The sequence below is a fragment of the Scyliorhinus torazame genome, chromosome 3, assembly GCF_047496885.1.
Source record: "Scyliorhinus torazame isolate Kashiwa2021f chromosome 3, sScyTor2.1, whole genome shotgun sequence".
NCBI lineage: Eukaryota > Metazoa > Chordata > Chondrichthyes > Carcharhiniformes > Scyliorhinidae > Scyliorhinus > Scyliorhinus torazame.
Window position 1 is genome coordinate 268767667 of NC_092709.1, and position 27885 is coordinate 268795551.

At 43.1% G+C, this 27885-nt stretch overlaps 1 protein-coding gene across 23 annotated transcripts in view; it reads right to left on the reverse strand.

The window, feature by feature from the left end:
• Nucleotides 1-27885, reverse strand: part of celf4 (CUGBP, Elav-like family member 4) — a 1524235-nt gene that overhangs the window by 73715 nt on the left and 1422635 nt on the right. For 16 of the 23 annotated variants that reach the window (XR_011940282.1, XM_072497251.1, XM_072497244.1 and 13 more), the window contains 2 exons: nt 21000-21065; nt 824-904 (listed from right to left, as the gene is read on the reverse strand). Coding sequence is in view for 22 of the 23 variants with exons in the window: in XM_072497251.1 (XP_072353352.1) it covers nt 824-904; nt 21000-21065 (147 nt within the window). In the remaining variant the exon portion in view is untranslated. The remainder of the gene's footprint in view (nt 1-823; nt 905-20999; nt 21066-27885) is intronic. The other 7 variants (XM_072497252.1, XM_072497240.1, XM_072497250.1 and 4 more) reach the window with 1 other exon arrangement.

The window sequence follows — 27885 nt, forward strand, 5'->3', positions numbered from 1 at the left end:
TTAATCTTGTGTGTAAATAAAGTATCATTGATCTTGAATTAACTAACTGGTTATTTGGTTCTTTGATCGATACCCTTTTGAACCTTGTGGCGGTATCATTTGATACCTGGCGACTGTGAGAGCATATCATAGCATTATCGAGATAAAAGAAGGGCAAACCTATTGACTGCCATATTTAGAGCAAGTAAAGATAGCAACAGTCTCTTCTGTTAAACTTTGTCTGCATCTTCCAGTGGGTCAGGTAGAAATGGGACATAGCGTTATTTGAAGAGAATCGTTGAATTCTATTTGTGTCCTGGCCAACATTCCTCCTGCAACCATCATCGCAATTATGATTCAATGGTTATTCATCTCACTGCTGTACATTTCAGCAGTCACTGGAATTCAAAGTGCATTTTAGATGTTTCTAAGCGATAAGGTGAGTCATAACTGCAAATCTCTTTTTTAATGGAATAATCAGTCATTACATGGCACACAGACAGAGATTTACACCCTTGTATAATCTTAACTTGATTAACCTTTTCAGGCAATGATCTGCAAATCCAATTCAACCAACTAAAGCATTTCAAAGTAACTGAGTATGTCACAGAATAAACTGTCTTCTATTCCAGTTTTATACATGCATAAAATAGCCATAAAAATCCTTTAAAAGTGCATTCAACCTATCAGTCATATAGGAACAATTTTATTCCACTTAGTATTTCATTGGTAACTTACTTTATCATGAATTATGATGATCGTGGAATAAATTCCATATTCCTGAGTCCATGAAACATCTGCTCTGTTTATTTATCTTATGCTGTTAATATAGTGAATAACTTACCTTCTCTCTGTTGCTGGGGTATCATTGGAGGTGGTTGTGGAAAGGCTTGACTAATCTGGCCATAGGCAGCAGGATAGGCAGCTGTAATGCAGAAATGGTGTTCCGGGTCAGTATATTTGCATAGTTTATTTTGCATTACAAATTAGTGCAAAACTATGGCAAAAATGTTAACTGACTTTAATTATTTTATTTAAAATTTACCAATAGGCATTATCTCTTCCTGTCCTTTAGGGTCATGGAAATGTAATCTGGAGCAAGCTTTGTACACAGTCATATGACTTAAGAAAGGAGTGATAAGCAATCTTAGTAATTTGTCAGACTGTTTCAGTGAATAAGGATGTAACTAGTTTTCTCTGACTTTAGCATCAAATGGAAATTATTTGACCGCGGCCAAAATATATGGCAGCTGAGCCATAGAATCCCTACAGTACAGGAGGAGGCCATTTGTCCCATCGAGTCTGCACACTGACCCTCCGAAAGAACACTCAATCTAGGCCTACTTCCCGCCCTATCGCATTAAGCCTGCACATTGCTCATGGCAAATCCACCGAACCTGCACATCTTTGGACAGTAAGTAGCAATTTATCATGGCCAACACATCGAACCAGCACCTTTGGACTGTGGGAGGAAACCGGAGCACCCGGAGGAAACCCATACAGACACGTGGAGAATGCGCAAATGCCACACAGACAGTCACCCAAGGTCAGAATTGAACCCAGGTTGAAAGTCACAAGGCAAGATCTTGATAAATCTCCAAAGCACAAACATTGCTCTCGAGTAAGCAGTGAGTCCCTTGCTACTACAATTCCGAACCTATCTCATTAACATTTCCTCTATATTTGACCAATGTTTCAAATTTTTCACAAAGATAATGGAAATCAATGCAAATTATTGGCAATGGGAAGTGACATTTCAATATAATAATATTGCCTTATGTGAAGAAGTTATAATCATTAAAGATCAAGGGGCTAACATTATGCTTGTTGCAAAACGTAATGAAAGAGTCGCCCAAATATTATACGATCAATGGCGTCATCTGTGATATTTTGCAATTTGTTTGGAAAATGTTTGTCTTTCTATTCCTAGCGCCAGGGACGCAGGTTCAATTCTGACCTTGGGTGTCTGTGCGGACTTTGCCTGTTCTCCCCATGTCTGCCTGATGCTCTGGTTACCTTCCACAGTCCAAAGATGTGCAGGTTATTTGGAATTGCCATGCTAAAATTGCCCTTTAGTGCAGGTTAGGTTACAGGGGTGGGGTGGATGGGGGGTGCGCCTAAGTAGGGTGCTCGTTTGGAGGGTGTGTGCAGATTCGATTGGCCAAATGGCCTCCTTTTGCACTGTAGATATTCTATAACTTTAACTATCATTAAACATGTGAACATACGAAGTAGGAGCAGGAGTAAGACATTTGGCCCCTCGAGCATGCTCCACAATTCAGTATGATCTTGGCTGATTTGACTGTCACCTCGACTCAATGCTCCTCTTACCCCCATGCCTTTTGACTCCCCTGTCAATCAATAATCAACTTCATTCAGCCTCAAAAATCTTCAAAGACCCTGTCTTCACCACTCTCTGGAGAAGAGGGTTTCATAGACTTGTCACCCTCTGAGAGAAAAAATGCTCCTAATCTCTGTTTTAAGTGGGGGACCACTTATTTTTAAACTGTGTCCCCTGGTTCTATTTTCTCCCACAGGGGGAATACCCTTTCCCCGACCACCCTGTCAAGTCGCCTCAGGGTCTTTTATGTTTCAATAAGATAATCTCTCACTCTTCGAAACTCCAATGGATACAGGCCCAACCTGTCCAACCTCTCCTCACTGAATAATCGCCAAGTTCCAGGAATCAATGAGGTAAAACTGTTTCTCATGCAATCATGTCCTTTCTTAATTAAGGAAGCTAAAACTGTGCACAGTACTCTAGATGTGGTCTCACGAAAACCCTTTACAACTGTAGCAAAACATCCCAACTTTTGTATTCTATTCCCCGTGCGAGAAACAATGGTCCATTTGGCTTCCTAATCACTTGTTGTATCTGCATACAATCTTTCTGTGATTAATATACCAGGGAACCTAGGTCCCTGTGGCCGGAGTTCTACAATCTCCCCCATTTAAAAAATATTTTGCTTTCTTATTCTTCCTGCCGAAGTGGGAAAGTTCGCATTTTCCCATATTAAACTTGAGAGAAACAGGTGATACCTGAGTGGCCAGTTGTTTTAAACCCCTTTGAATTTCCTCCACAATGAAGTCAAATTAAACGTCAAATAATTGCCAGCTGATTTGATGTTAACCACATCATTGTGCTTATTTTAGTTGTTAAGGAGCTCCATGAATTGTATCAATAGTGCTTCATTGGTCGAGTTACTAATAGGCATGGTGTACAGATTCTCTTTGGGCAGGACCCTCTCTTTTCTTCAGATAATGTGGGTACAACTGGAAAATGTTCTTTTGTGGGAAACTGCAGCACGACAGCAAATTCAGGTTATGATCCCAAAGCTCTCATGCTGTCTAAATCACTCCAACAAGACATTAGTTTGCATATGGGGTTTGGTTGATTGACCCACTTCCCAATTTATCTCCATAAACTTGCCCACGTGATATCAATAACTCTTTCAGGTCAGTTTGTTTTTCCTCTGGAAGATAACTCAACAATTTATCCCAATTTTTAAGAACATCCTCATTTTCCAATTTAATTTGAGGTATGTCAAATTCACAGTCATCTGGATTTGGTTCATCACTTTGAGTTAGAATCATTAAAACCGTCTCCTTTTTCTCTCCTTCCCTTTCAAGTGCCTTTTAAGCATATTCACATGACACACTCGGTGAGTTTTCCTTCTATCTGGTGTTTTTACCATATAATTCACCTCACTTAATTTCCTTTCAATCTGATAAGGTCCACAAAACCTAGCTTTTAAAGGCTCACCTACCACTGGTAACAATACTAGAACTTTATCCCCACTGACAAAACTACGAACTTTGGATTTCTTGTCCGTGACCCGTTTCATCACATTTTGTGCAACTTTCAGATGTTGTCTAGCCAATTCACCTGCTCTATTTAATCGTTCCCTAAAATTTGACACGTAATCCAATAATGTAATTTCTGATTTCTCACCCACCAATTTTTCCTTAATCAATTTAAGTGGTCCTCTTACCTCATAACCAAAAATTGGTTCAAAAGGGCTAAATTTGGTTGACTCATTAGGTGCATCCCTAATTGCAAACAGTACGAATGGAATTCCTTTATCCCAATCCTCTGGATAATCTTGACAATAAGCCCTCAACATTGTCTTTAATGTCTGATGCCACCTTTCTAACGCTCCCTGTGATTCTGGATGGTACACAGTTGATTTAAATTGTTTTATTCCTCAGCTATCCATAACTTCTTTGAATAAGTTTGAGGTAAAATTTGATTCTTGATCCGATTGTATTTCTGTGGGTTCTCCATATCTAGTAAAGAATTTAAGTAATTCCTCCACAATCATTTTAGCTGTAATATTATGTACTGGAATGGCCTCTGGAAACCTAGTAGACACACCCATTGTAGTCAAAAGATATTGATTCCCACTTTTTCTTTTAGGAAGCGGTACTACGTAATCAATTAGGACCCTTGTAAAAGGTTCCTCAAATGCTGGAATGGGTCTTAAGGGCGCTGGTTTTGTCACTGCTTGAGATTTCCCTATCACTTGACATGTGTGACATGATTGACAAATTTTAACTACATCTTTATGTAGTCCAGGCCAATAATAATGTTTCTGGATTTTAGCTTGAGTTTTCCTTATTCCCAAATGACCTCCCACTGGTACCTCATGGGCAACTCGCAACACCTCCTTTCTATACCCTACTGGCAATACTACTTGATGAACTTCTGCCCACTTTTCATCCGCCTGCTTACGTAAAGGTCTCCATTTTCTCATCAAGACATTACGTTTATGGTAATAACACTCTGGTATACACGCTGATCCCTTTTCTGTGTACGCTTTCTAATACATCAGTTTTATTTCTATATCTTTTTGCTGTAACTCCGCCAATTTTCCTGAACTAAAAATATCCACCTCATCCTCCACCTGTTTGTGTTCTTTTTCAATCATCTGATCAAAAATCGTTTCTGATAATTGCACTTCAACTTCATCTTCACTCTTTGATTTCTCCTCTTGTCTTAACCTGTGACTTTGCAACCTTGTTACTACACAATCCGGCAAACCCCAGGATATTTGTCCTTCAACACTTCAGTTGTCTGATTTTCCACTGGCTTATCAACCACAGTAGGCATCACTCCCACTTGCAATCCAGCTATATCATTACCCAAGATAAGCTGTATTCCTGGACAAGATAGTTTCTCTATTACTCCGAGCACCACTTCACCACTCTTCACTGGACTTTCCAACCGTATCTTATATAATGGAATGCTACTCCTCTCACCCTGAATTCCACATATTACCACCTTTTCTGGCATCATTCTTCCCAAACTACATAACTCCTAATCTCTTACCATTAAAGATTGACTAGCTCCCGTATCTCTTAAAATTGTGACTTCTTTACCTACTCCTCCTGATACACATGAGTAAACTTTACCCACACAAATAAATTCTTTAAAGACATCTGGCACCTTCTTATCAATCACCTCTTGAACTGTCTGTGCAATCTTTTGCACATCCTTCGCTTCCCTTGGGCTTTCCTTTACCACTCTAACAAACCCCACTGTCTTATCCTGTTTTACCACATCAGCCTTCCCAGTGCTTTTCTTCAACCACCAACACTGTGACTTTACATGGCCTAGTTTATTACAGTGAAAACATTTGAAACTTTTCATTTCTTTTCCACCCTCCTGGATTTCTTTTTTAATCTGAGGTACACTCTCCTTATTATCTCCCATCAGATCACCTTTACCTTTACCACTTGAGTGTTTCTCATCTCCCCAGTTTCTATCCCTAACAGGCTGAAACTGATGTTGGAAACCAAGCTTTGATTTATGAACTAATTCATAATCACCTGCCATTTCACCTGCTAATCTCGCAGTTTTACCCCTCTGCTCTTCCACATGAGTTCTCACTACATCAGGAATTCAATTTTTAAACTCCTCCAAAAGTATAATTTCTCTGAGAGTTTCATACGTTTGGTCTATTTTCAAAGCCCTTATCGACCTGTCAAAATTACTCAGTTTGAGCCTTTCAAACTCCATGTATGTTTGACCAAATTATTTCCTTAAATTTCTAAACCTTTGTCTGTAAGCTTCAGGCACCTAAGATGGATTTTTTCACCTCCTCATATGTCCCAGATACCTCCTCCAGTAGTGATGCAAACACTTCACTAACCCTACCTACCAGTTTTGTTTGAATCAGTAATACCCACATGTCCTGTGGCCATTTCATTTGTTTAGCTACCTTCTCAAATGAGATGAAAAAGGCTTCTACCTCCTTCTTGTCAATCCTTGACAATGCTTGGACATATTTAAATAGATCCCCACCACGCCTTCGACTATGACGCTCTTTCTCACTATCCTCATCACTATCATCCAACTGTACGTTTCCCTTTACGTCTGCCAATTTTAACTGACTGTCATGTTTCATGGCCATTTTCTGATGTACAAACTCCCTCTTTTTATCTTTTTCCCTGATCTGTATCTCCCTTTCTCTTTCTTTTTGTTCTGCTAGGGCTATTCTTTCTTTCCTCCTTTCTTCTCTCTCCTTTTCTTTGTCCTCTCTATCTCTCTCTCTCTTTCTTTTTCTTTTTCCTCTCTTTCATATTCAAGCTGCTTTAATTCTTTCTCATGTTCCATTTGTTTAATTTGTAACTGAATTTTTGCCATTTCCAATGAGTCAAACTGTATCTCAGGCAACTTTAAATGCTTAGCCACCGCCATAATTACCTCATCTTTTTGCATTTTGTCAGGTAATGTTAACTGCAATGTTTTTGCCAAATCTAACAGTCTGCTTTTAGTCTCTCTCCGTAAGGTACTGCGTGTGACCGTTTCCACCCTGAAAAACTTCTGAGCGTCTGAAAGAGCCATTGTCCACAATACACTCCCCACTTAAACTAAAATACCACACCTGAAAAGCAACCACAATATGCTCACCCCTCACTGTCTTTAAGTTCACTAAGCCAATCCAATAGATAGACTTTTATCCCCCTTGAGCCCCCAATTGTTATGGGCCAGGGTTTAGAGAATCCCAAAGTGTGTCAAGAAATTCACCTGACCCACAACTTTTAATCGATTGTGGTATGGGGAGCACACGGCTCACTCTACAGATATTGTACAACAGAAATGGAAAGTATTTTTTTAAAGCAAAACAATGTTTATTCTATGAACTCAAATTAATCTTTCTAAAACAAACAGCGAACATCTTAGCAATCAGTAAATCAAATACACCCGCCAAAGAATACAACACTAAGTAATCTGTATGCTGTCCTTTACACCCAGAAGACTTAACAAACCTTTAAACAGAAGCACATCAGGGTTTATATTCTATTTTGAAAACATTTATAATTCTGAATTCACCAAATGATTAATATTTAGTCCTTCATGGCAGAGAGATCGACAGTACAGCTGCTTTTTCTGACTTCAGCTGCAACACACTGAAAAACCCCAAAAAGGCAGACACACCCAAGCTTTTCTCAAAGTGAAACTAAAAAGCAGAACCAGAGCTCAGCTCCACCCACACTCTGACATCACTGCAGTAACATGAGCAGCTAACCATTTCTTAAAGCGACATTCTCATGACACTATCTCCGAACTTTCTTTGTCTAAACCCATTTATCTCATCAACAAGGCTTACATAGGGGACATCAATGCTGAACCTGTACATATTTCCTATAAAACTAGTATTCAATGGGGGTTTTCAGAGAATGCAGCCATCCTTTGATGGGTTCCATACTCTAAGGGCCAAATGGTCTACGACTGCTGATATGTTCACATTTCAATCAAAATTTAATTTTTTATTTAAGATGGGAAGGTATCTCTTAACCAAAGATATTAAGGGGCAACGGTGGTTATAGGGTGTTAGATGAATCATGATCTCACTGAATTAGTAGAACCGTCTTGAGGGATGAAGACCTGGAGTTTTGCTCAGTCAGGAACATTCCTAACTCTGGAAACCCACCCAGGGAGAAAGTGCCTTGGATGTTCTACATTTTGTTTGGGGCAGGGAGGAGATGTTAACTGGGGTCAGGCCCGCCGGCTGAAGAAACAGCGCAGATGCAGCAACAGACTCTCAGGTCCAGAGCCCGCCTCCCTGTGTGGAAGATCTGTCTTGGTGGTCTAGGATTTGTAAGAAAAATAATAAAGCAAAAGCCAGCCCTTTAGGCCTCACCCCTCACACTCCCTCATGCCCCATAATCTCCCAATGACCCATTCATGTCAACTCATGTCACCTCTTGCACCCAAGCCACCCTCCCACAGCCCCTCATACCCTCCATGCCAACATATACTCCTTTACCCACCCAACATGGCCCTTCATATCTTCCATGCCACTTATTCCCCTGTACCCCTCATGGCCTTTTATAGCTTCTGTGCCAACTTAATATCCACTCAAGTCATACAATGCCCTCTACCTGCCATCCTTTGCCCTTTCACCCTCCATGCCAACTCACGCAGTATTTGTCATGGACACCGCAGGACCTATGCTAAGACGAAATAAAGTTCTAAGTGCCTGTTAATGACTTAATTATGTTAAAAGTATTCTAATTGACAATAATCCATTCACCACATTTAAATTTGTTCAATTACTTACTCCCTTATAAAACAAACATTTCCTTTAATTTCATAATCCCTTTATAAAAACAAACATTTGTATTCAGATCCTCACATCAAAGATTTTATTACCACTTGAAGCTATGAATCAAGCAGTGAATTGACCGCCACTCCACTATGATAATGATAGGTTGTGAAAGCAGCCATGCAGTACAAATCCCCAGGCTTATGTCAACAGACCGTGTGAAGTAGCAAACACTGATTGTTTTTAAACTGCAGATTAATACATTTTAAATTTAAAAGGCAGGAGATTTAAATCCTTTGCAGCTTGACAGCTCTAATGTGTTCATCCACTTTTTACACACATTCATGTACAGCTCTATCAATCGCAAAGGGCAATTTACCACACTCAAGGTTTTCTTTGATCTATTCATAAGGGTGCATTACCTCTCCAAAGATTTTGCTAAGTCTAGACTTTATCCTGAAAATTGTAAAACCTATGAGTTGTGTTTTAGACATCCCATGAACAAAACTTTGATCTGTTTGAAGGCAGATGCATTTTTACATGTGTAGCTTCCCACATGAACCGTGGATGTGCAATCTACAATCCTCACCCCGCTCCCCCATGGTGACAATGGTGGGTGCTGGGTTTGGTTGGCAGGAGTCATGTAATTGTGTCTCCAGCGCCATTTTGGCTAAGACAGATGCCCTCTCCATCGGCAAAATTTCAGGCCCCATTCTCCTACTCCTGCTCTTATATTTATATTTTCCTATGTGCCACGTCTATTGAACAGATTACTGGTCTGGGTGCTGGAACATGAAACTGTAATTTGGTTGCAGGAAGGAAATAAATAGACGCTTACCAACAAATGAGGTTTAAGGTGATTAGAAATGCATAGAAGAGAATATTGTAGATAGGTGGGCTAGGTGTCCCTGAAGATCTTCTTTTGTCTGTTGATTATGTTACTATGTTACAGATTCATTAAATTATTAATATCCAAGTCTGCTTTTAAAGTCCCTACAAACTGATAATGCTTTCATAATGTCGCCATGTTAAAAATTAACACATTACATCTATTTCTAATCTCTCTGTATTGTAACTGTTATCACATAATTTTTCCAAAGTATGCCCTTTAATTTAGTGTTTTTTCAATCAGTTTATCCTGAATAGGATATTATTTGGCCCAATCGATTTGTGCTGTACTTAAACTGAATGAATAATGTTTAGTAATTCCTAGATTAACTTCAATATTACGCTTTGCACCATTTTAAGTTTGAAAAAAGATGTCTCCAGGGCAGTAATAAGTTGGCATTGATGTTTCCCTTTACTCTTATGCTGTCAAAAATAAATCAAAGCAGTAACTTGTAGTGGAAACAGAAAAACAAAATGTTAGTTCTTCAAATAATCTGTTTGATGCCTGTCCTTGGCGTCATAGAGTGTTGGGATGTTCGCTTGCAATATGATTCTCCACGTGGGAAGAGATTGATTCAGAATTGATGTGGAGAAAGGGTTTTAGCTTATCACTTGTAAGGTAAAATGAAAGATGGGTCACCATAGGTTACTTTGCAGCATCCAGTTGCTCAGCAGTCTGATCAGCATGGTGTGAACAGGGCCTAAATTTTGTGTTTGGCTGTAAATTGGGTGAATACTGTGGGATCTCAGAGCCCAGCATTCTTAGCAATACTGGATGCAAGGGTGTCACCTGGGTGATGCTACCTCAGGATACAACCAGTAAGGTTTAAGAACCACTACAATGATGCCCATGCTGTGACCAGGAGTGTGATCGAATGGTGCATTTGCATGCTGAAGATGTGGTTCAACTGCCTGGACTGCTCTGGCGGGGCCCTCCAATACAGCCCAGGAGGCCGCCGCACACGGGACAATCTGAACATTTCCAGGTGCACTGACTATGGGGCCTGGCCACCAGCAGTTTGAATATCGCGTCCCACCCCCACACATGAAGCCTGCCACTCCCCCACCCTGCACCTTCATCCCCTCCGTGCCTTCCTACTTGCTTCATTACAGGGTGCGGGCCCTGGGTTGGCAGTGCCAGCGGGTCTGGTCAATGGGATGGAGGATGATGACGACCTGCTCCACGATGAGCTATGGTGCTCCGCATCATTTGACGAGGCCTGAGTCCTGCCCTGGGTAGCACTTTCCACCATCCGCCTGGGTGATTCCTGCATGCATGCTGGCCATTCCATCTCAGGGTCCCTTCAAGCTCCTGGGGTGGCGGAGGTGGGGACGGGGTCTGGGCTGGGAGGAGGGGAGCGGTGTGCAGTGATGGGTTACTCATTGGGAGGGCCCTATCACATGGCGCCCCCATATATCTGGCCCCATCCACTGTTTCATCTGAAGGCGACCCCGGGGGTGGCCTCCAACTGCCCTGGGGGCCCTGGTCAGCATTCACCTCCAACACCCGCACCCCACACCACTGGCCTCTCACTCCTCCACCGAAAACATCCTCTGCTCCCAGACCAATCCATCCCTCACACCCTTTAGACAGAGGACTGAGGCAGTTCAGAACTTTGGTGAACAGGTGTTTATTGTGATACACACAAGTATTGTGCACCAGCCCCTATCATTGACCTATGTGCTTCACCCGTGCCAACTTAACTGGTGTCTAACTTTCTAACCTTACATGTCCTAATGCTCCTTCTAGTGGGTCACCCAGATGGTACATCAGAAGTGGAGGCAGCCTGCTGCATATCTTGTCCTGCAACCTGAGTCCCCTTTGGTGGCCGTACTCTGGAGCGACCGGGCCCATTGCAGTCTTCCGGGTATCACGTGTGGCGAGTGCCACCACGTTCTGCTCACTTCCTATCAGATGTGCCATGCATGGTTGGCGGCTTCAGAAGTGCTGCAGTGATCTGGCACCTCCCCTGCAGGAGTCACCAGTATAGATCCCAATACCTCCTCCTCCCTCGGGGTGCCTGATGGCCCCCGGGCTATTCCTCGGGACAGGGGAGAAACCGGGGGCTCCGCCGTCACCAGAAGCTGCGAGTCCTTTTTTTCCACAAACATTTTATTAAGGTTTTATAACAACAAAAGATACAAATACAAATGTAAACATAATTCAGTGCGTAACACACCCTCCATCTCCCACTGTTCCCATCTAAGCTAGACAAAAAAATAGCCTAACTCCCCCACCCCCTTTACACCCTAACCACCCCCCCATTTATTGAATCTGTTAACATTTTAGTTTTCTCCGAAGAAGTCGATAAGCGGTTACCACCTCCAAACGAACCCTAAAATTGATCCTCTCAGGGCGAACTTGATTTTCTCAAGCCTGAGAAACCCAGCCATGTCTGGAGGCCCACTCTTGTCTTGAACGGGGTCTCCATGCTTGCAGTCATGAAGTACAGGGACTGTGTCACCTCCCTCTGTGACCGACTCAGGTCAGCCAGCGCCAGGCCAATGCCCTCGATGCTCGCAGCCATGTCCCGTTGTGACTTGGCGAAGCTCTCGAGCGCTGCTGCAATGTCCATGTTGCCCTGGTACATGGCTGTCTGTGTCACGGCGATCCTATTTTATGCCTCAGCCAGCACCCGCATAGAGTGTCCCAGGCCTTGGACATCTTGACCTATGGCCGATACTGTTGCACTCAAGGCCATCACTGCGGACCCCAGACATGCGGTATTGGCCTGGGAAGCACCCATTGTCGGAACTGCCTCCTGCCTATGCAGGAAGGTGGACTCCTTCAACTGCACCTGCAGGCGCTCGATGGTTGCTGACAACCCCCTCCTGTAGATCCTGGCTCTGCGCCTGCACCTCCAGCATTGATGGGACGGCCCTTTCCAGAAGTGCAAGACCTGTCTGGATGCCATCTAGTCCCTGGTGTCGGGCCTCCGACCCTCCGGCCACTCGGGGGTTCCTACCTCCATCTGATGTACCGTTGCATGAGTGTGGTGTGCACCAGATAGCGCCCCAGGAGCCTCTTCACTAAAGTGCCCAGCAGAGCTGAGTGTCTCTGGGATGGTGGAGGGTGTCAGTGATAGCAGTGACGAGAGACCGGTGTCATCCCCGGACATGTGCTCCAGGGTGTCGCGGGGTTGCAGCAGGGGGTGTGGGTGACCAGTTGTGAGGAGGGTGCAAGGAGACTTTAATAGGGCTTGGACCGGCTAGGTGAATGGGCCAGAACATGGCAGATGGAATTTAATGTGAATAAATGTGAAGCTATTCACTTAGGTGGAAAAAACAGAAAGGCAGAAAATTTCTTAAACAGTGAGAGGTTGGGAAGTGTTATGTCTAAAGGGACTGGGTGTCCTTGTTCACTAAAAGCTAGCATGCAGGTGCAGCAAGTAATTGGGAAGGCAAATGGTATACTGGCCTTCATCGCAAGGAGATTTGACTACAGGAATAGCGATGTCTTGCTACAGTTGTACAGAGCCTTTGTGAGACCACAGCTGGAGTATTGTGTAGAGTTTTGGTCCCCTTATCTAAGGAGAGGTATGCTTGCCATAGAGAGAGTGCTCACCAGACTGATCCCTGGGATGTAGGATTTTCTCCTGAGGAGAAAATTGGGAGACTAAAACCAAAGGACATAATCTAATGGGTAGGTCATTTAAGACTGAGATGAGGAGGAATTCTTCACTCAGCGGGTGGTCAATTCTTAGCATGGTCTACCCGAGGGCACAGGAAGCTCAATCATTGAGCATGTTCAAGACACAAATCAGTAAATTCCTGGAGACTAATGCCATTAAGGGATATGGAGAAAGTGTGGGGAAGTGGTATTGAGGTAGATGACCAGCCGTGGTCTAACTGAATGGGTGAGCAGGGTTGATGGGCTCAAAGGCTTACTCCTGTTCCTGTATTCCTAAATAAACTGGGTCATATATTTCCCATATTTGAATAGTGTCATGATACATCAGCTCATCTCTACCTGTCCCCACTATTGAAAATTCTGGTGGGTGGAAAATCAATGTAACTGGATCTTGCCTGGCCTGTCCTGAAATTAAAAGTTCAATCTTTGGTCCTCTGCTTGTAGGTTAAGTAGGAAAATGATCTTGAATCAGTCCTTGAATCCCTTTGAAGAAACCACTCTGGATATCCTTTTCTGTTGAAGTGGTAGAAAGGAATCAGTTGAGAAGTTACTGATAAGGAGTCATCAATTCCAATTTTTGAAAAGAGATTGAAGCGAGGGGTAGGAGATGAAAGCAGTGGCCATGCCAATCCATGGAACTCACCTATTTGATATCCCCATCCGCATTGACACAGCTGGGATGCTCACTAGGCAGTGGACCGTGCATTACACTGCTGGTCAGTCACTAAAGGCAGTGAGGGCACCCGGTAAATAATTTAAAAGGAATAGTCAGGCAATAAATCTTGTTATTGTTAGGACCAGGAAGTCTATCTAAACACAATGAGGAATGGACAGGGAAAGGCCATTCAAGCCACGTAGGAACAGAAGGAGGTCACTTAGCCCCGCTTGCCTGTTCTGCCATTCAATGAGATAATGGCTGATTTGTGGTCTAACCCCAAACCCACTTGTATTCTTTCATGTCTTTGGATCACAAAACTCTATCAACTCCGTTTTAAAATTAATAATTGATCTAGTCTCAGGATAAGAGGTAGCAAATTTAAAACGGGCTTCAGGAGAAACTACTTCTCCCTAGGGGTCTTGAATCTGTGGAATTTGCTACCCCAGAGTGAGGTGGATGCTGGGACAGTGAGTAAATTTAAGGAGGAGTTAAACAAATTTTTAATTGGTAATGGGTTGAAAGGTTATGGAGACTGGGCAGGATGGCGGAGTTAAGGCCAGGATGAGATCACCATGATCGAATAGCGGAGCAGATTCAATGGGCCAAATGGCTTAAATCTGCTCCTCGATCTTATGAACTTACCTAGAATCAATTGTCATTGTGGATGAGAGTTCCAAGGTTCTCACGGCCATCGTGTGAAGAAGGGTTTCCTCATTTCACTCCTGAAATGTCCAGTTCTAATTTTTAGACGTGCCCCCCAGTCATGAGACCATAAGACGTAGGAGCAGGAGTCGGTCATTTGGCCCATCGAGTTCTATACTTTCAGGAACAGGAATAGTTTCTCCCAATCTACCCTATCTATTCTCCTTAATATCTTAAAATCTTTTGATCAAATCAACCTTTAATTTTCTAAATTCAGGGGAATGTAACACTAGGTTGCTTAATCGCTCCTCGAAGCTTTACCCTTCGAGTCTCGGTATCAATTTGGTAAACCTACATTGCACCCAGTCCATGACCAATAAATCTTTACTTAACTGTGGTATCCAGGACTGCTCACAACACTCCAGGTGCAGTCTAACCGGGAACATGCAATGCTGAATCATGGCTTCTACCATCTTGTATTCTAGTCTTCCAGATATAAAGGTCAACATTTTATTAACCTTTAGGAGTATTATATTTTTTAATGATTTTCTATTATGCAGTGTATTTTATCATAAACTCTGCCCCAGCAATTTAATCTCCAAGGCGAACATTTTAAAAAGAACAGTTCTTCGTCTGTATGCATTACTGACTAGGCAGCATTTCTCACTCATTCTTAGGCCCAGATTTTTGCCACAATGGAGAGGCTCTCCATTGTAGAGAAAAGGATGGATGACCCTGGAGATCCTAAGTCCTGCACCCAAGCGTGGTGCTTTCTATTTTTGTGACGGTGGGACTATAGTTGGGCTAGGGTTCGCGAATGTAATTTAAATCACCAGCTGCCTCCACTGAAGTGGGGTTTTGGTATGTCAGAAGTGTGAAATCTGTAGTGTGCTGAACTGCTGGATTCATTTGGATAGCCAAGGTAGTCCTTTGGAGATTGTTAAAAGTAAACATGATTGTTTGTAAAAAGTGCATTGGAACTGTCCAAGCTGTCAAAAACAGTCAAGCTGTCAAAAAACTGTTAATGCTGTCAAAGGCTACTGGGTGAGTTGGAATGTATGGTGTTAGGTCAAAGGGTGGTGGGTAGAGGAATCAATTGGATAATGATAAGTTTGCATAGTGGCTATAAAGGTCCATGGGGATGTGGGGGTCACAGGGGCCATGGGAGTGGTTGGAGGGGCATGCGTTTGCATAGGAAATATGAGGGACTGTAGTGGTTATGGGAGTCATGAGATGTTGTAGTTTTCCATGGATGGGACATGGGGAGTGTGTGGGAGAGTGAAGGGGTAAGGGGTTGCGAGACGAGGGCTAGAGCGCTGTTTTTTGTTTCAATATTTTTTCTAATTAATTCAACAAAGTGCCGGAGCATAGAGGCAGGCCTTCCAGCCTGACGGATTTTACAACCGGCAACCTCCATACACATTCCCGAGGTGACAGGCCCGACTTCTAATCCAGCTCTCTCCCAACATGCTGGAACAAAAGTCAGAACTACGGGTGACCATTTTTTTAGGTTGGGTTCGCAGAATTAGGAATTCTCCCATCTCTGCGCAACTGTACTGGCAGTGAAAATATGGGCCTTACTTTCCAGAGACCTTTAGGCATTAATCACATGGTGTGAGACTGAAGTCACATTTAGGCACAAATGGGTAAGAGTGGCAGATTAGGTTTCCTTGTTGGACATTAGGGCGCCAGTTAGGTTTTTATGACACAACAACTCCCCTCATGCTCATTTTATGGTATTAGCCCACCCCATATCTTTTAACATCACCAAGACCACTTACTTCCACAACCATAATCTAGCTTATCTCTTCCTCCGCTCAGCTAATTTACTGCTGAAAGCCTCATCCGTGCCTTTATTCCCTTGATTAATGACCATTCCAATGCTCTTCTAGACAGCCTCCTACTATACACCTTCTATAAACTTGGGATCATCCAGACTCTGCTGCAGGTATCCTAATTCACACCAAGCTCTATCATCCCTGTACTCACTGACCTCGGCTCCTAGTCCCAACAATGTTTCAGTTTTCAAATTCTCATCCTTGGTTTCAAATCCCTCCATGGCCTTGTCCCTCCCTATCTCTGTAATTTCAGCAGGCTTTGTAAGCCTTTGAGATGCACGGTAGCACAGTGGTTAGCACAGTTGCTTTACAGCTCCAGGGACCCAGGTTCGATTCCCGGCTTGGGTCACCGTCTGTGTGGAGTCCTCCAGGTGCTCCGGTTTCCTTCCACAGTCCAAAGATGTGCAGGTTAGGTGCATTGGCCATGCTAAATTGCCCTTAGTGTCCAAAAAGGTTAGGTGGGGTTCTATCAGGTCACGCCTCAGCCTTCGTCTCTCCAGGGAGAACAATCACAGTTTATTCAATCTCTCTTCAAGGCTAATACCCTCCATACCAGGCAACATCCTGGTAAACCTTTTCTGTACTCCAAAGCCGCCACGTCCTTCAGTGGGGCTATTTCCAAGGGCCAGTGCAGACTCGATGGGCCGAATGGCTTCCTTCAGCACTGTAAATTCTATGATTCTATACCGCTACTCCTCTAATTCTGAACTCTTGTGGTCCCTGATTTTCATTGACCCATGACTGGTATTTGTGCTTTTAGCTACCTGGGCCGTAAGCTCTGAAAATCCCTTTGCAAACCTCACTGATTGGCCATCTATCTCTCTTCAAGACTCTGCTGAAATCTATTTATTTGACCAAGCTTTTGGTCACTTATACAAAGGACAAAGAACAATACTGCACAGGAACAGGCCCTTCGGCCCTCCAAGCCTGAGCCGATCATGTGTCCTATCTAGACCAACCGCCTGTATCCTTCGATACCCTGTCTGTTCATGTGTCTATCTAGATAAGTCTTAAAGGTCGCTAATGTATCTGCCTCAACCACCTCACGTGGCAGTGCATTCCAGGCCTCCACCACCCTCTGTGTAAAAAACTTTCCCCGCACATCTCCACTGAACTTATCCTGCCTCACCTTGAACTTGTGCCCCTTGTAATTGTCATTTCTTCCTTGGGAAAAAGCCTCCGACTGTTCACCCTATCTATATCCCTAATAATTTTATAAACTTCTATCAGGTCGCCCCTCAGCCTCTGTCTCTCTGGGGAGAACAATCCCAGTTTATTCAATTTCTCCTCTTAGCTAATACCCTCCATACCAGGCAACATCCTAGTAAACCTTTCCTGTACTCTCTCCAAAGCCTCCACGTCCTTCTGGTAGTGTGGTGACCAGAATTGGACACAGTATTCCAAATGTGGCCTAACCAACGTTCGATATAATTGTAACATAATTTTCTTTGTTTTAATATAAATTTAGAGTACCCCATTCATTTTTTCCAATTAAGGGGCAATTTAGCGTGTCCAATCCACCTAACCTGCATATCTTTGGATTGTGTGGGCGAAACCCACGTAAACACGGGGAGTATGTGCAAACTCCACACGGACAGTGACCCAGAGCCGGGATCGAACCTGGGACCTCGGCGCTGTAAGGCAACAGGGCTAACCCACTGCAGGGCTAACCCACTGCACCACCGTGCTGCCCGTTGTAACATAACTTTCGAGCTTTTATACTCGATAACCCGTCCTACGAAGGCATGCATGCCATATGCTTTCTTTACCACCATTTCCACCTGTGCTGCCACTTTTAAGGATCTGTGGACCTGCACGCCCAGATCTCTCTGTGTCTCTATTCACCTGATGGTTCTGCCATTTATTTTATAGCTCCCACCTGAATTGGATCTACATCTTCATATCTCCCTGTGGGGCTCAGTGTTAAATTACATTTCATAATATTCCTGTGAAAAATGCGTTGGATATTTTACAATCTGAAAGATGCTTAATACGTGCGAGCCGTTGTTGTTGATTTATTGAATTTAATTTGATCAGTTGCCATGGAGGGATTTAGATTCACCAGCCGTGCATTGCTAGTCCAGTGACATAACCATTAGGTTAACAGTCCCATCAATATTCCAATAAATATTTGCTGATTTCAGAAGGTAGACAAAATAAACTCAGAAATATATATGGATCCATCATCACTGTTACACTGCCTTCCAGAAACAACAGCCCCCTCGCTTCCAATCCTGACCCGTGACGCACAGAAACCATTTTGTCCAGTGGAATATAATGCTGAATCTCAAAGGAATCTATTTCACAGACATCAGTCATACTCAACAATACTGTTTGGAATATAATTATTCCTTGTGTAATGTATTGTTATCACTTTTTTTTTATTACCAAGAAATATTTTTTAAGAAGTCTTTCAATGATCTCCTTGACATTGCAACACATTTGCTGCATAGATCCCAAAGGCGGCGTGTGCCAGAGAGTGCTAAGCAGACTATGAGGTGCTTCTGAAGTGCGTCTAATGTCTGGTGTAAATCTTGCACTGCAATGAAAAATGACTGCGGTATAACTTCACTAGTATAATCATTCTTAGGACAGACAACTAAGAACTTTCTCACTCTGATCTGGAATGCAATTAAAATGAAATCAATTCAGAAGGCAAGCAATGATTAAATTATTGCCAAAGTGAATTTGTGAAACATTTTCCTCATTTGGAAAGATACTGCAATAAATACAGAACAATAACAATTTGATAACCGAAAGGTCAGATGACAGGATGAAAATATTTGCACAATAATAAGTGCAGCATCAAAGACATCAAGAAAGAAATAACTTCCTTATTGCTTCAATTCTTTGGAGCTCCATTTTATGTCCAAACACCTACTGCACCAACTAAAAAAACCTATTAGACATTTCAGTTTTCAAACAAATAACTTTGAAGGAACAGGATGCGTTTGTTTCGCTAATTAAAACAATTTTCTTACTTCTAGTTTTATCAGGCACCATAAATCATTTAAAGTCAATTTATAATTTTGATTCGTACAAATAAAGGTTACATTGACATTATACCGATTGTATGTCTAATTAGTTTGAGTCCTAATACCGTCTATTCAGTCAATAGGCAGAAAATCTTGCTGAGGTCAGAATATTGGCTTTGTTGCAGCAATTGAAATCAAATTTAAATAAAAGATGGGAATAATTACAGGAGTATTGGAATTTGGTGGGGCATCTTGTGCTATAACTCAGGTAGGACGGGTGGCAGCACACTGGCAGAGTGGTTAGCACTGCTGCCCCACAGCACCAAGGTCACGGTCAATTCGGGCCATGTGTGACTGTGTGGAATCTGCATGTTCTCCCTGTGTCTGCGTGGGTTTCCTCCAGCTGCTCCGGTTTCCTCCCACAGTCCCAAGATGTGCAGGTTAGGTGGATTGGACATGGTAAATTGACCCTTAGTGTCCAGGGATGTGCAGGGATGGGGTTGGGGGAGTGGGGTAAACTTTCAGAGGGTCGGTGGAGACTCAATTGGTGGAATGGGTTCCTTCTGCACTGCAGGGATTCTATGATTCCATAGAGCAGAGGGAAAGGCACAAATGAATGGGAAAAAAATAGCATGTATGTGGCACCTTTCTTGAGCTCAGGCCTTCCCAAAGCACTTCACAGCCAATGAAGTAATTTTGACGTGTAATCAATGTTGTAGTGCAGGAAACAGGGCAGACAATTTTCACACAGCAAGTTTCCATAAACAACAGTACGGTAATGACCAATTAATTTGATTTTCTGATGTCAATTGAGGGATAATTATTGGCCAGGACACTGGGGATACCTCCCTGGTCTTCTTTGAAGTAGAGTGAAGGGATCTTTTACACCCAGCTGAGAGACCTCAGTTGAATGGCTCATTTGAAAGATGGCACCTCTGACAGTGGAGCACTACACACTGGAGTGTCAGACTTGATTTTTGCACTCAACTTCTGGAGTGGGGTTCGAACCCACAACCGCCTGACTCAGAGATGAGAGTGCTCGCAACTGAACCATGGCTGACACATAAAATATATAAACACGGTCATTAAATACACATTTAAAATATCTAAAATTTTAGTCATTTTATTTATGTGCTTCATCTTTATTAAGAAAAAAAAAATCACACAAATTCTGTTTACCCTTGACCATCTCACAGATTTCCACTACCACGCCCTACTACCTCCTGTTTCACTCAGTCTAGGAGATGGGGTGGTCAGATCATACATATCTCCACGGTCAATATAGGTTCATAAATCTACATCTGAGAAACGTGATAACATGCGGCAGAGTAAATTATTTTGTTTGTCATTCCCCTGTGATAGTGCTAAAATGTAGCCAATATGTTTATCTCGTCTCCCGGAAGTCACTAAAATAAACCTCAGAGCCGGGAGAAGGCTACTTTGCTGGATAACAAAGTTCACTCAGACTCAGGAGGCCTGATTGTTAAAACTGAACTGGGCCTTTAAAGTCACTCCTGTGTCGGATCCTATTCTATCTGTCGCTTCTTCATAAGGCTTTCTGTGAAATGAACACTATAAAGTTAACAGAGTTTAACCAGTTTTCATTTTCGTTTTAGAAACCTTTTGCAGAAAAATAAAGTCCTTCTTGAACAGATCGACAACTACAATGAATGCAATACATCAACCCGAAAAACATTTTGAAAGCTGAATAACACACAGCAAAATAAACTGACAAAGAAATATACTTCAATAAAAGCATTTTTTGCAAGCTTTTGAAAGACTGAAAGATTGAAATAAAATCTTAAAAGTAGAGCTAGACAAAGTGTTAATACTAACGACCTGCATATTGCTGCACTCCAGCGTATGCTTGCTGCAAGGGATCAGCTGCAGTTGGGCTTTGTGCTGTCAAAACACAAAGAGGAAAAACATTAATAATCCATAGCTTTGTTAAGTTTTTCATAGCTGATGATTGCAATGTAGTTACCAACACAAAATATATTTTATTGAATTCTAATCAAAGCTGTCTGCGTTTCGGACAGTGTACAGCTCATGTTGGAAAACAAAGCTTTTATCTCTGTAGGTTTCTGATGAACTTACTTGGTTTGGAGTCTCTTTCGAAGCATTGACACAATAGTTAACTTTCTCAGACAATAAGGCGAGAATCGCTTCTCTCTTAAACATTACAACACATAGGGGATCCAAAAGACAGCACGAGCACTTGGCAATCCTGGATTCTCCGTTCTAGCGGAGAATTGGAACTGGTATGCACTGATCTAAGAATGGCGAGTATAATTCCTGAACCATGCAAATTTATGCATGGCGGAGAGATTGCCAGATTCCCTGGGAATCTGATATCGGACACCATTTTGAGTGGGCGGCTCGGCAGCTGGACTGCTCCATCCACAATGCAAATCCTGATCCCCTCCAACTGACAAGGAGAAGCATCCTCCCCCCACCCACCACAGGAATAATTGGTCACCCCACCACACCATGCTTGCATAAGGGTAACCGATTTCTCCACCCCCTTCCCCAGCTCCCATCAGCCCCCCTTCAGCACTGCCCCCCCCGCCCCCCCATTAGCCATCCCCTTCAGTCCGCATCCTCTGACATTACCTACAGTCCACTGCTCCCTGGCACCTACACTCTTGCAATGAAACCCTCGCCTGGCATGATGGACCCCAAGGGGCTCTAGAGGGCCAGGCTGTAGGCCATGTGCCCCATTGCCGCTGCTAGGCTGCAGAGAAGGGGTTCCCCAAGAGTCCTGTGGGTCAGATGGGATCGAACTGTGAGCTTAGGGTTGACCCATCCCCAGCTGCTGGGATGGGGGACCCATGTGTGGTTTGCCCCTTCCAGCCCTGGGAAACCTGAAGATCACCCTTGGCATGGTGAGCTTAGGCAGCTGTCTGCTGAACAGCACCCTCCTGGTCTGAGTTTTTAAATTTTGATATGGCCTCTTCACCTTGAACTGTTCTGCCTGATAGCTGAAGAGCAGCCGAGGCAGTCCAGTGTAGAATCAAAGCAGGAAGACTTTCCCTTTCATAACATTTGCTCCCTCAGGCATAAGCCTTTAAAACAGCAGCTGTTACAAATGGTTCCTCAAAAGCCCACAACACTTTAAAGGCTTCAAATCCACCAAAAGCCTTTGAAATGCTAAGTATCCATTCAATTTCACAGAACAATACTGCACTAGCCTCTGATTGACAGTTTCATGGTTCAGACACAGCTACTTCATGGATTGTTTATTTATCTTTCATGAATTTCACGTTTGAATGCACCTCAAGTACCCTGATTTGATGCTAACCACAATGTTTATAAATACGTTTGCGATGACTGACAACTCCTCATCACATCAATCACATTGTCTTCTCACAACCAGGGTGCATTCAAGTGTGAAGAGAGAGAAAGATAAACAAACCTGGAGCTTTATTTAGATGTTAACATCACAGGTTGGGATGGTAAGGCCGATGATGTTAACTCCGATGACCTCACACAATAGTTCTCTTACAGTACCCTTAATCAGGTACAAGGCTGCTTGTGAGGAAACACTAAAACACCATGAATACACAACATTCCCCGTCCTCCTTTAAATCAAAGATCCCTGACACAATAAACAGTATAACATCAATTAGCAACATGAACAATCGATTAACAGCAACAGTGAATACGCCAGACGTTCCGGAGTTTATCGTTCTCTCTGTTGTTGTCAGTGAACCTCAGGCGTCTGCTTTTTGATACTTGCTGCAACCTCTGGTGTCTTTGACTTGGTGTGAGCACCATCAGTGGCTTTCTTAACCAATGTCATTGCAGTGATCTAAGGTTGATTTGGTATTTGATTTGCAATTGAGGTCCTGTTTTCCCCAGTTGATTCGGTTCATGCCAGTTTCTTGGGAAGGTCCGGGTCGCCTATTGGTACATCTGGATTTAGGCTCTCTGTCAGCTCTGCCTCTGTTGGACTGCTTTTTGTTGCCGTCAGTAGATCCTCACGCCTCCTCCATATTATTTCATCTCAGGTTTGTACGGTGTGGGAGACCAGCCCTGTCTGTGCTAAGGTCCACTTTTCATTTGTGATATAATTTCTTGCCAGAACCTCCTCACCCTGATGAAAAACATGACATTTTGCCTTGTTCTCCTGCAGTATGACCTGATCCTGATGCTTTTTCTCAACAATTTATTTTGACTTGGGTGGTTTTGTGCTGTGCGTGGTTTACGTCTAGCCATTAGCAATGGTAGAGTAACTTGAGTTATTGAGTGCGCAGTATTCCTGTACTTGAGCAGGAATTGACTCAGACGTTTAGGCAATTAACCTTGCTCTATGGTAACTTTTAACGAATGTTTCACCATCTGTAAATAATGTTCTGCCAGCCCTTTTGTGGCAGGGTGATAACGGGGGGACCGGATGTGTTGAATTCCATTCTCCTTCAAGTAATTTGGGAACTCAAGGTCATGAACTGCGGTCCATTATCACTCTCCAGTTGTTCAGGGTACACGAATAAGCTGAAGATTTCACCCACTCTCTCAATTTTTTTCTCAAATGATCTTAACTTCATGATGAAAATTTCTGGCGATTTCGAGGAAGCATCGACTAGAATGTGAAACATAAACCCTTCCAAACGTCCAGCGTAATCAACACATACCTGTTGCCAGGCCTATTCTGACCATTCCCACAGGTGCAATGGGTCAAATGGTGGCAGGTTGTGCACTTTTTCACAAGACAAACGCATTCCCACCTTCTCCTTGATTCCAGCATCTAGCCCAGCCACCAAAAATAACTGCTGGCTATGTCATTCATCCTTACAATACCACAGTGGCCTTCGAGTAATTGGTTTAATACATGTTTTCTTAATAATAATACTAATTATTATTATTATAACCTTTATTATTGTTACAAGTAGGCTTACATTAACACGGCAATGAAGTTACTGTGAAAAGTCCCTATTCGCCACACTCCGGCACCTGTTCAGGTACACAGAGGGAGAATTCAGAATACCCAATTCACCTAACAAGCACGTCTTTCGGGACTTGTGGGAGAAAACCGGAGCACTCGGAGGAAACCGTCACAGACACGGGGAGAACGTGCAGACTCCGCACAGACAGTGACCCAAGTGGGAATTGAACCTGGGACCCTGGCGCTGTGAAGCAACAGTGCTATCAGGGTTTGCTCCTAAGGTCTTGCCCTGAAGCCCCATGTCTATAACCTCTGACAGTATTGTATCACTTATTTTAAAAAAAAATTCCAATTAAGGGCAATTTAGCTTGGCCAGGTCACCTAGCCTGCACATCTTTGGGTTGTGGGGGTGAGACCCACACAGACATGGGGACCCTGTATTGGATCACTTCTGGTCTGCTCCTTCACCTGTCCTGCAGTTACAAAAGTGTTTCTAATTCTCAAAGTAGAAAATGTTTCTGCACAAACTGTTTATCGGTAATCTATTTGGTAAGGATAGTCGGGAGAGTCCACCTGCATTCCCATGAAGATTTGACTGACAATACTTGATCGTGTATGTGTGTGCTGACAAGAGCAATGCCCACCTCTAAATTCTGCTCGCTGCCGTGAGGGAATCCCGATATGAGGCCCAAAAATCGCTGTTAGTGGACGATGGTGCGTCAATAAAGAAAATTTTCTCCCATACTGGAATTGGTAGAACTGTTTTATTCCAAAGCTGATTTCTCGGGCTTTTTTCTCTATCTGCGCATAAATGCTTGCGGCTTTATTGAAAGTTCTTGGTGCAAAGGCTATCAGCTTCTCTTCACCTGTGGCAATATGTGGGAAACCACTGCCCCAACCCCATAAGGTGATGTGTCACATGCCAGTGGCAGGGGCAAATTTGGATCAAAATGTGTCAGGAATTCTGACTTGAGTCGCGCCTCTTTGGCTTGTATGAATGCTCTCTCACATTGATCCCCCATTTCCATTTTTTATTCTGACACAGTAGATTGTGCAAAGGCTTTAGGATTAGTCACCTAGGGACAAACTTCCGTAGTAATTTAGTAACCCTAAGAACGATGGTTGACATTTTGAGTTGTGGGTGCCTTGGTAATGACTTTGACTTTCAAAGGAGACTTATGCAGAGCCATGTCGATGACATGACCCAGATATTCAACTGAAGATTGGAAAAATTCACATTTGTCTTTTCGGACTCTTAATCCATAATCTTCTAATATATGGAGTGTGGCATCTAATTTGCGGAGATGTTCTTCCTCATTCTTCCCAGTAAGGAAGCTTAAGGTTTGGTCCATAGCTCATTGGAACAAATAAAAATCTTTTGTATCGAAATAACCCGTTGTATGTCACAATCGTCAATACCTGTTGTGAATCCTGATCCACCTTCATTTGAATATATGTTTGACTGAGATAGATTCAATTGAAGTGTTGGCCTCCAACCCAGATATTAGGTCATCAATCAGGGGTAGAGTGTATTGCTCTGCATACAGTGCAGGATTAATAGTGAGTTTAAAATCATCACAAATGCATACAGATCCATCTTTTTTCATCCCCGGTACAATCAGCACGGCCCAATCACTCACATTAATGGGTTCAAGGATTCCTGTCCAGTAATGGAGTGACCAATTTTGAATCAGCCATTCTAATTCTGCCTCTACCTTGGGACTGATTGTGTACGGCACTGTCTTAGCCGTTAAGCATCTCATCTGATTTTCTTCCTTGATCTTGAGCTTTACTGAGCTATCCTTCATGCTTCCTGGCTCACTGTTGAAGACAACGGCATGTTTCTTCAAGATTTTAGGTAGACCTGATTTGGAATCTGTCATGAGATTTACATCAGCCCAATTTTATTTGACCTTTTCCAGCCAAGTTCTTCCCATTAGTGACAGGTAATTTCCTTTGACTATATGCAAGGTCAAATCTGCTGGCTGTCCATTTGATTGCACATCAATTTAAGCCCCTCAACGGAACCACTTCAACTGTGTGGCTTTTTAGTACCATCTCAGAGGGTTGCAGAACAATACGTCAGAGCTTTTCTTGATGAATGGTCTCTCGTACCAATGAGATGACTGCCCCAGTGTCCACCTCTATCTTCACCGGTTGACCGGCCAGTAATGTAGTGATCCAATCTCGGTTTGTTGCACCAGAAATAACTAGTACATTTAGTGACAGTTCGTCTTCGGACTATGAATCGAGTTCCTTCTCACGTCCTTTTAGTACCACTTGGACATATTTTCCTTAATTCAGCTTGCCATTTGTTTTATTTGGCTCTTGCTTCCTGCAATTTTCTGCCTGAAACTTGTTTCTTTTTCCAACAAGTGCATGCAATGTGGATCTACTCTGCCACAATTCCTGCACATGATGTCTTTGCACCAACAATCTGCTGCTGAGTGCTAGGTTTTTGCACATCTGTGGCAAGTGCGAGTCTGTGTTTGCATTCGAGTTCCAGCCGGCATCTTGTGAATTCTTGAGCTTGAACTCAACTGCTGAACTTCTTTGGCTGTTGATTCCATGGATGCAGCAACTTCATAAGCTTTCCTTAAGGTTAGGTTGCTTTCAGTTAACAGTCACTTTTGAGTAGTTTCGCTCCTTAAAGCCCAGGCTAATCTACCTCTGCTGGTATTGTTTAACACATCCCCGACTCTCAGTGTTCAGCTAGTCGTTTCAGGGTAGCTACAAACTGTGTAACCGATTAACCTTCTTCTTTATTCGCTTATGAAATCTAAACCTTTTGGTGAAAGGGGCCCTGCAAATTTTTCACTATTAGTACGTTTTTGTGCTTGGCTTTTCCGGCTACACAAGATTCCAAAGGAGGTTCAATGATCCCCCCCCCCCCCCCATTATGCTCAGGAAAGTTGGGACTTTTATATGTGCTGCTATTTTGTTAGCGTGAATAAAATAGTCAAATCTCTCTGTATATGAGCTCCATCACTCTGTATTCTCATCAAACCATCCCATGGTGCCAAAACACCCCACTAATTTTCTTTATGGAAGGAGCTGTGTGCGTATGATGTGCCACGAATCTTTAGAACTGCCCTGCTTCCTTTTTCCCCAAAGCAAGGCACAGCCAAGCTCAGCCTGTTTTTCCTCTGCGTTATACAGCACCTCCAGCTCTAAATTTATGGTTGCTGGGTACGCTGCTCACGGTTACTGAGTTTGTTTTGGGCGGGGCACGTGGTGAGCCTCTCTCCCAGATTGTTTCCTGTCATGATATTCAAACACACACATCATGATGGACACACCAACAGACAAATCAGAGCACACAACACCACAACCAATCACACACAAGGACACCAACCACATAAAAGCACGAGCACGACACCTAGTGGACAGTAGGTCTGGGGACAAAGACACGGACAAGACCTGTTACAAGATCACAAACAGGGAATCCCCACGTGCACAGTATCAAGACAAAACTGTACATAGAAAGTTTAAATAAAATAGCGTTGTACCATATACAACCGTGTTGGCTCATCTGTGTGTCAGAACGCCCAACACCACATGGTACAGGAGTGGATCGATTCCTGCCAACTAACCTGCCATTCTGGATATGGACCGCACCGACAAACCGCAGCCGTTGCAAGTCGCGGGGAACCTAGGTACCAATTGGAAGCTCTTCAGGCAGCGATTTGACCTGTACATCCGAGCCAACGAAAAACAGAGTGCCTCGGATGAAACGAAGATTGCAATGCTCCTCTTCTACGCAGGTCAGCACGCCCTCGACGTCTTCAACTCACTGGTGTTCAAAGAAGGCGAAAACCAATCCAAATATGACACGGT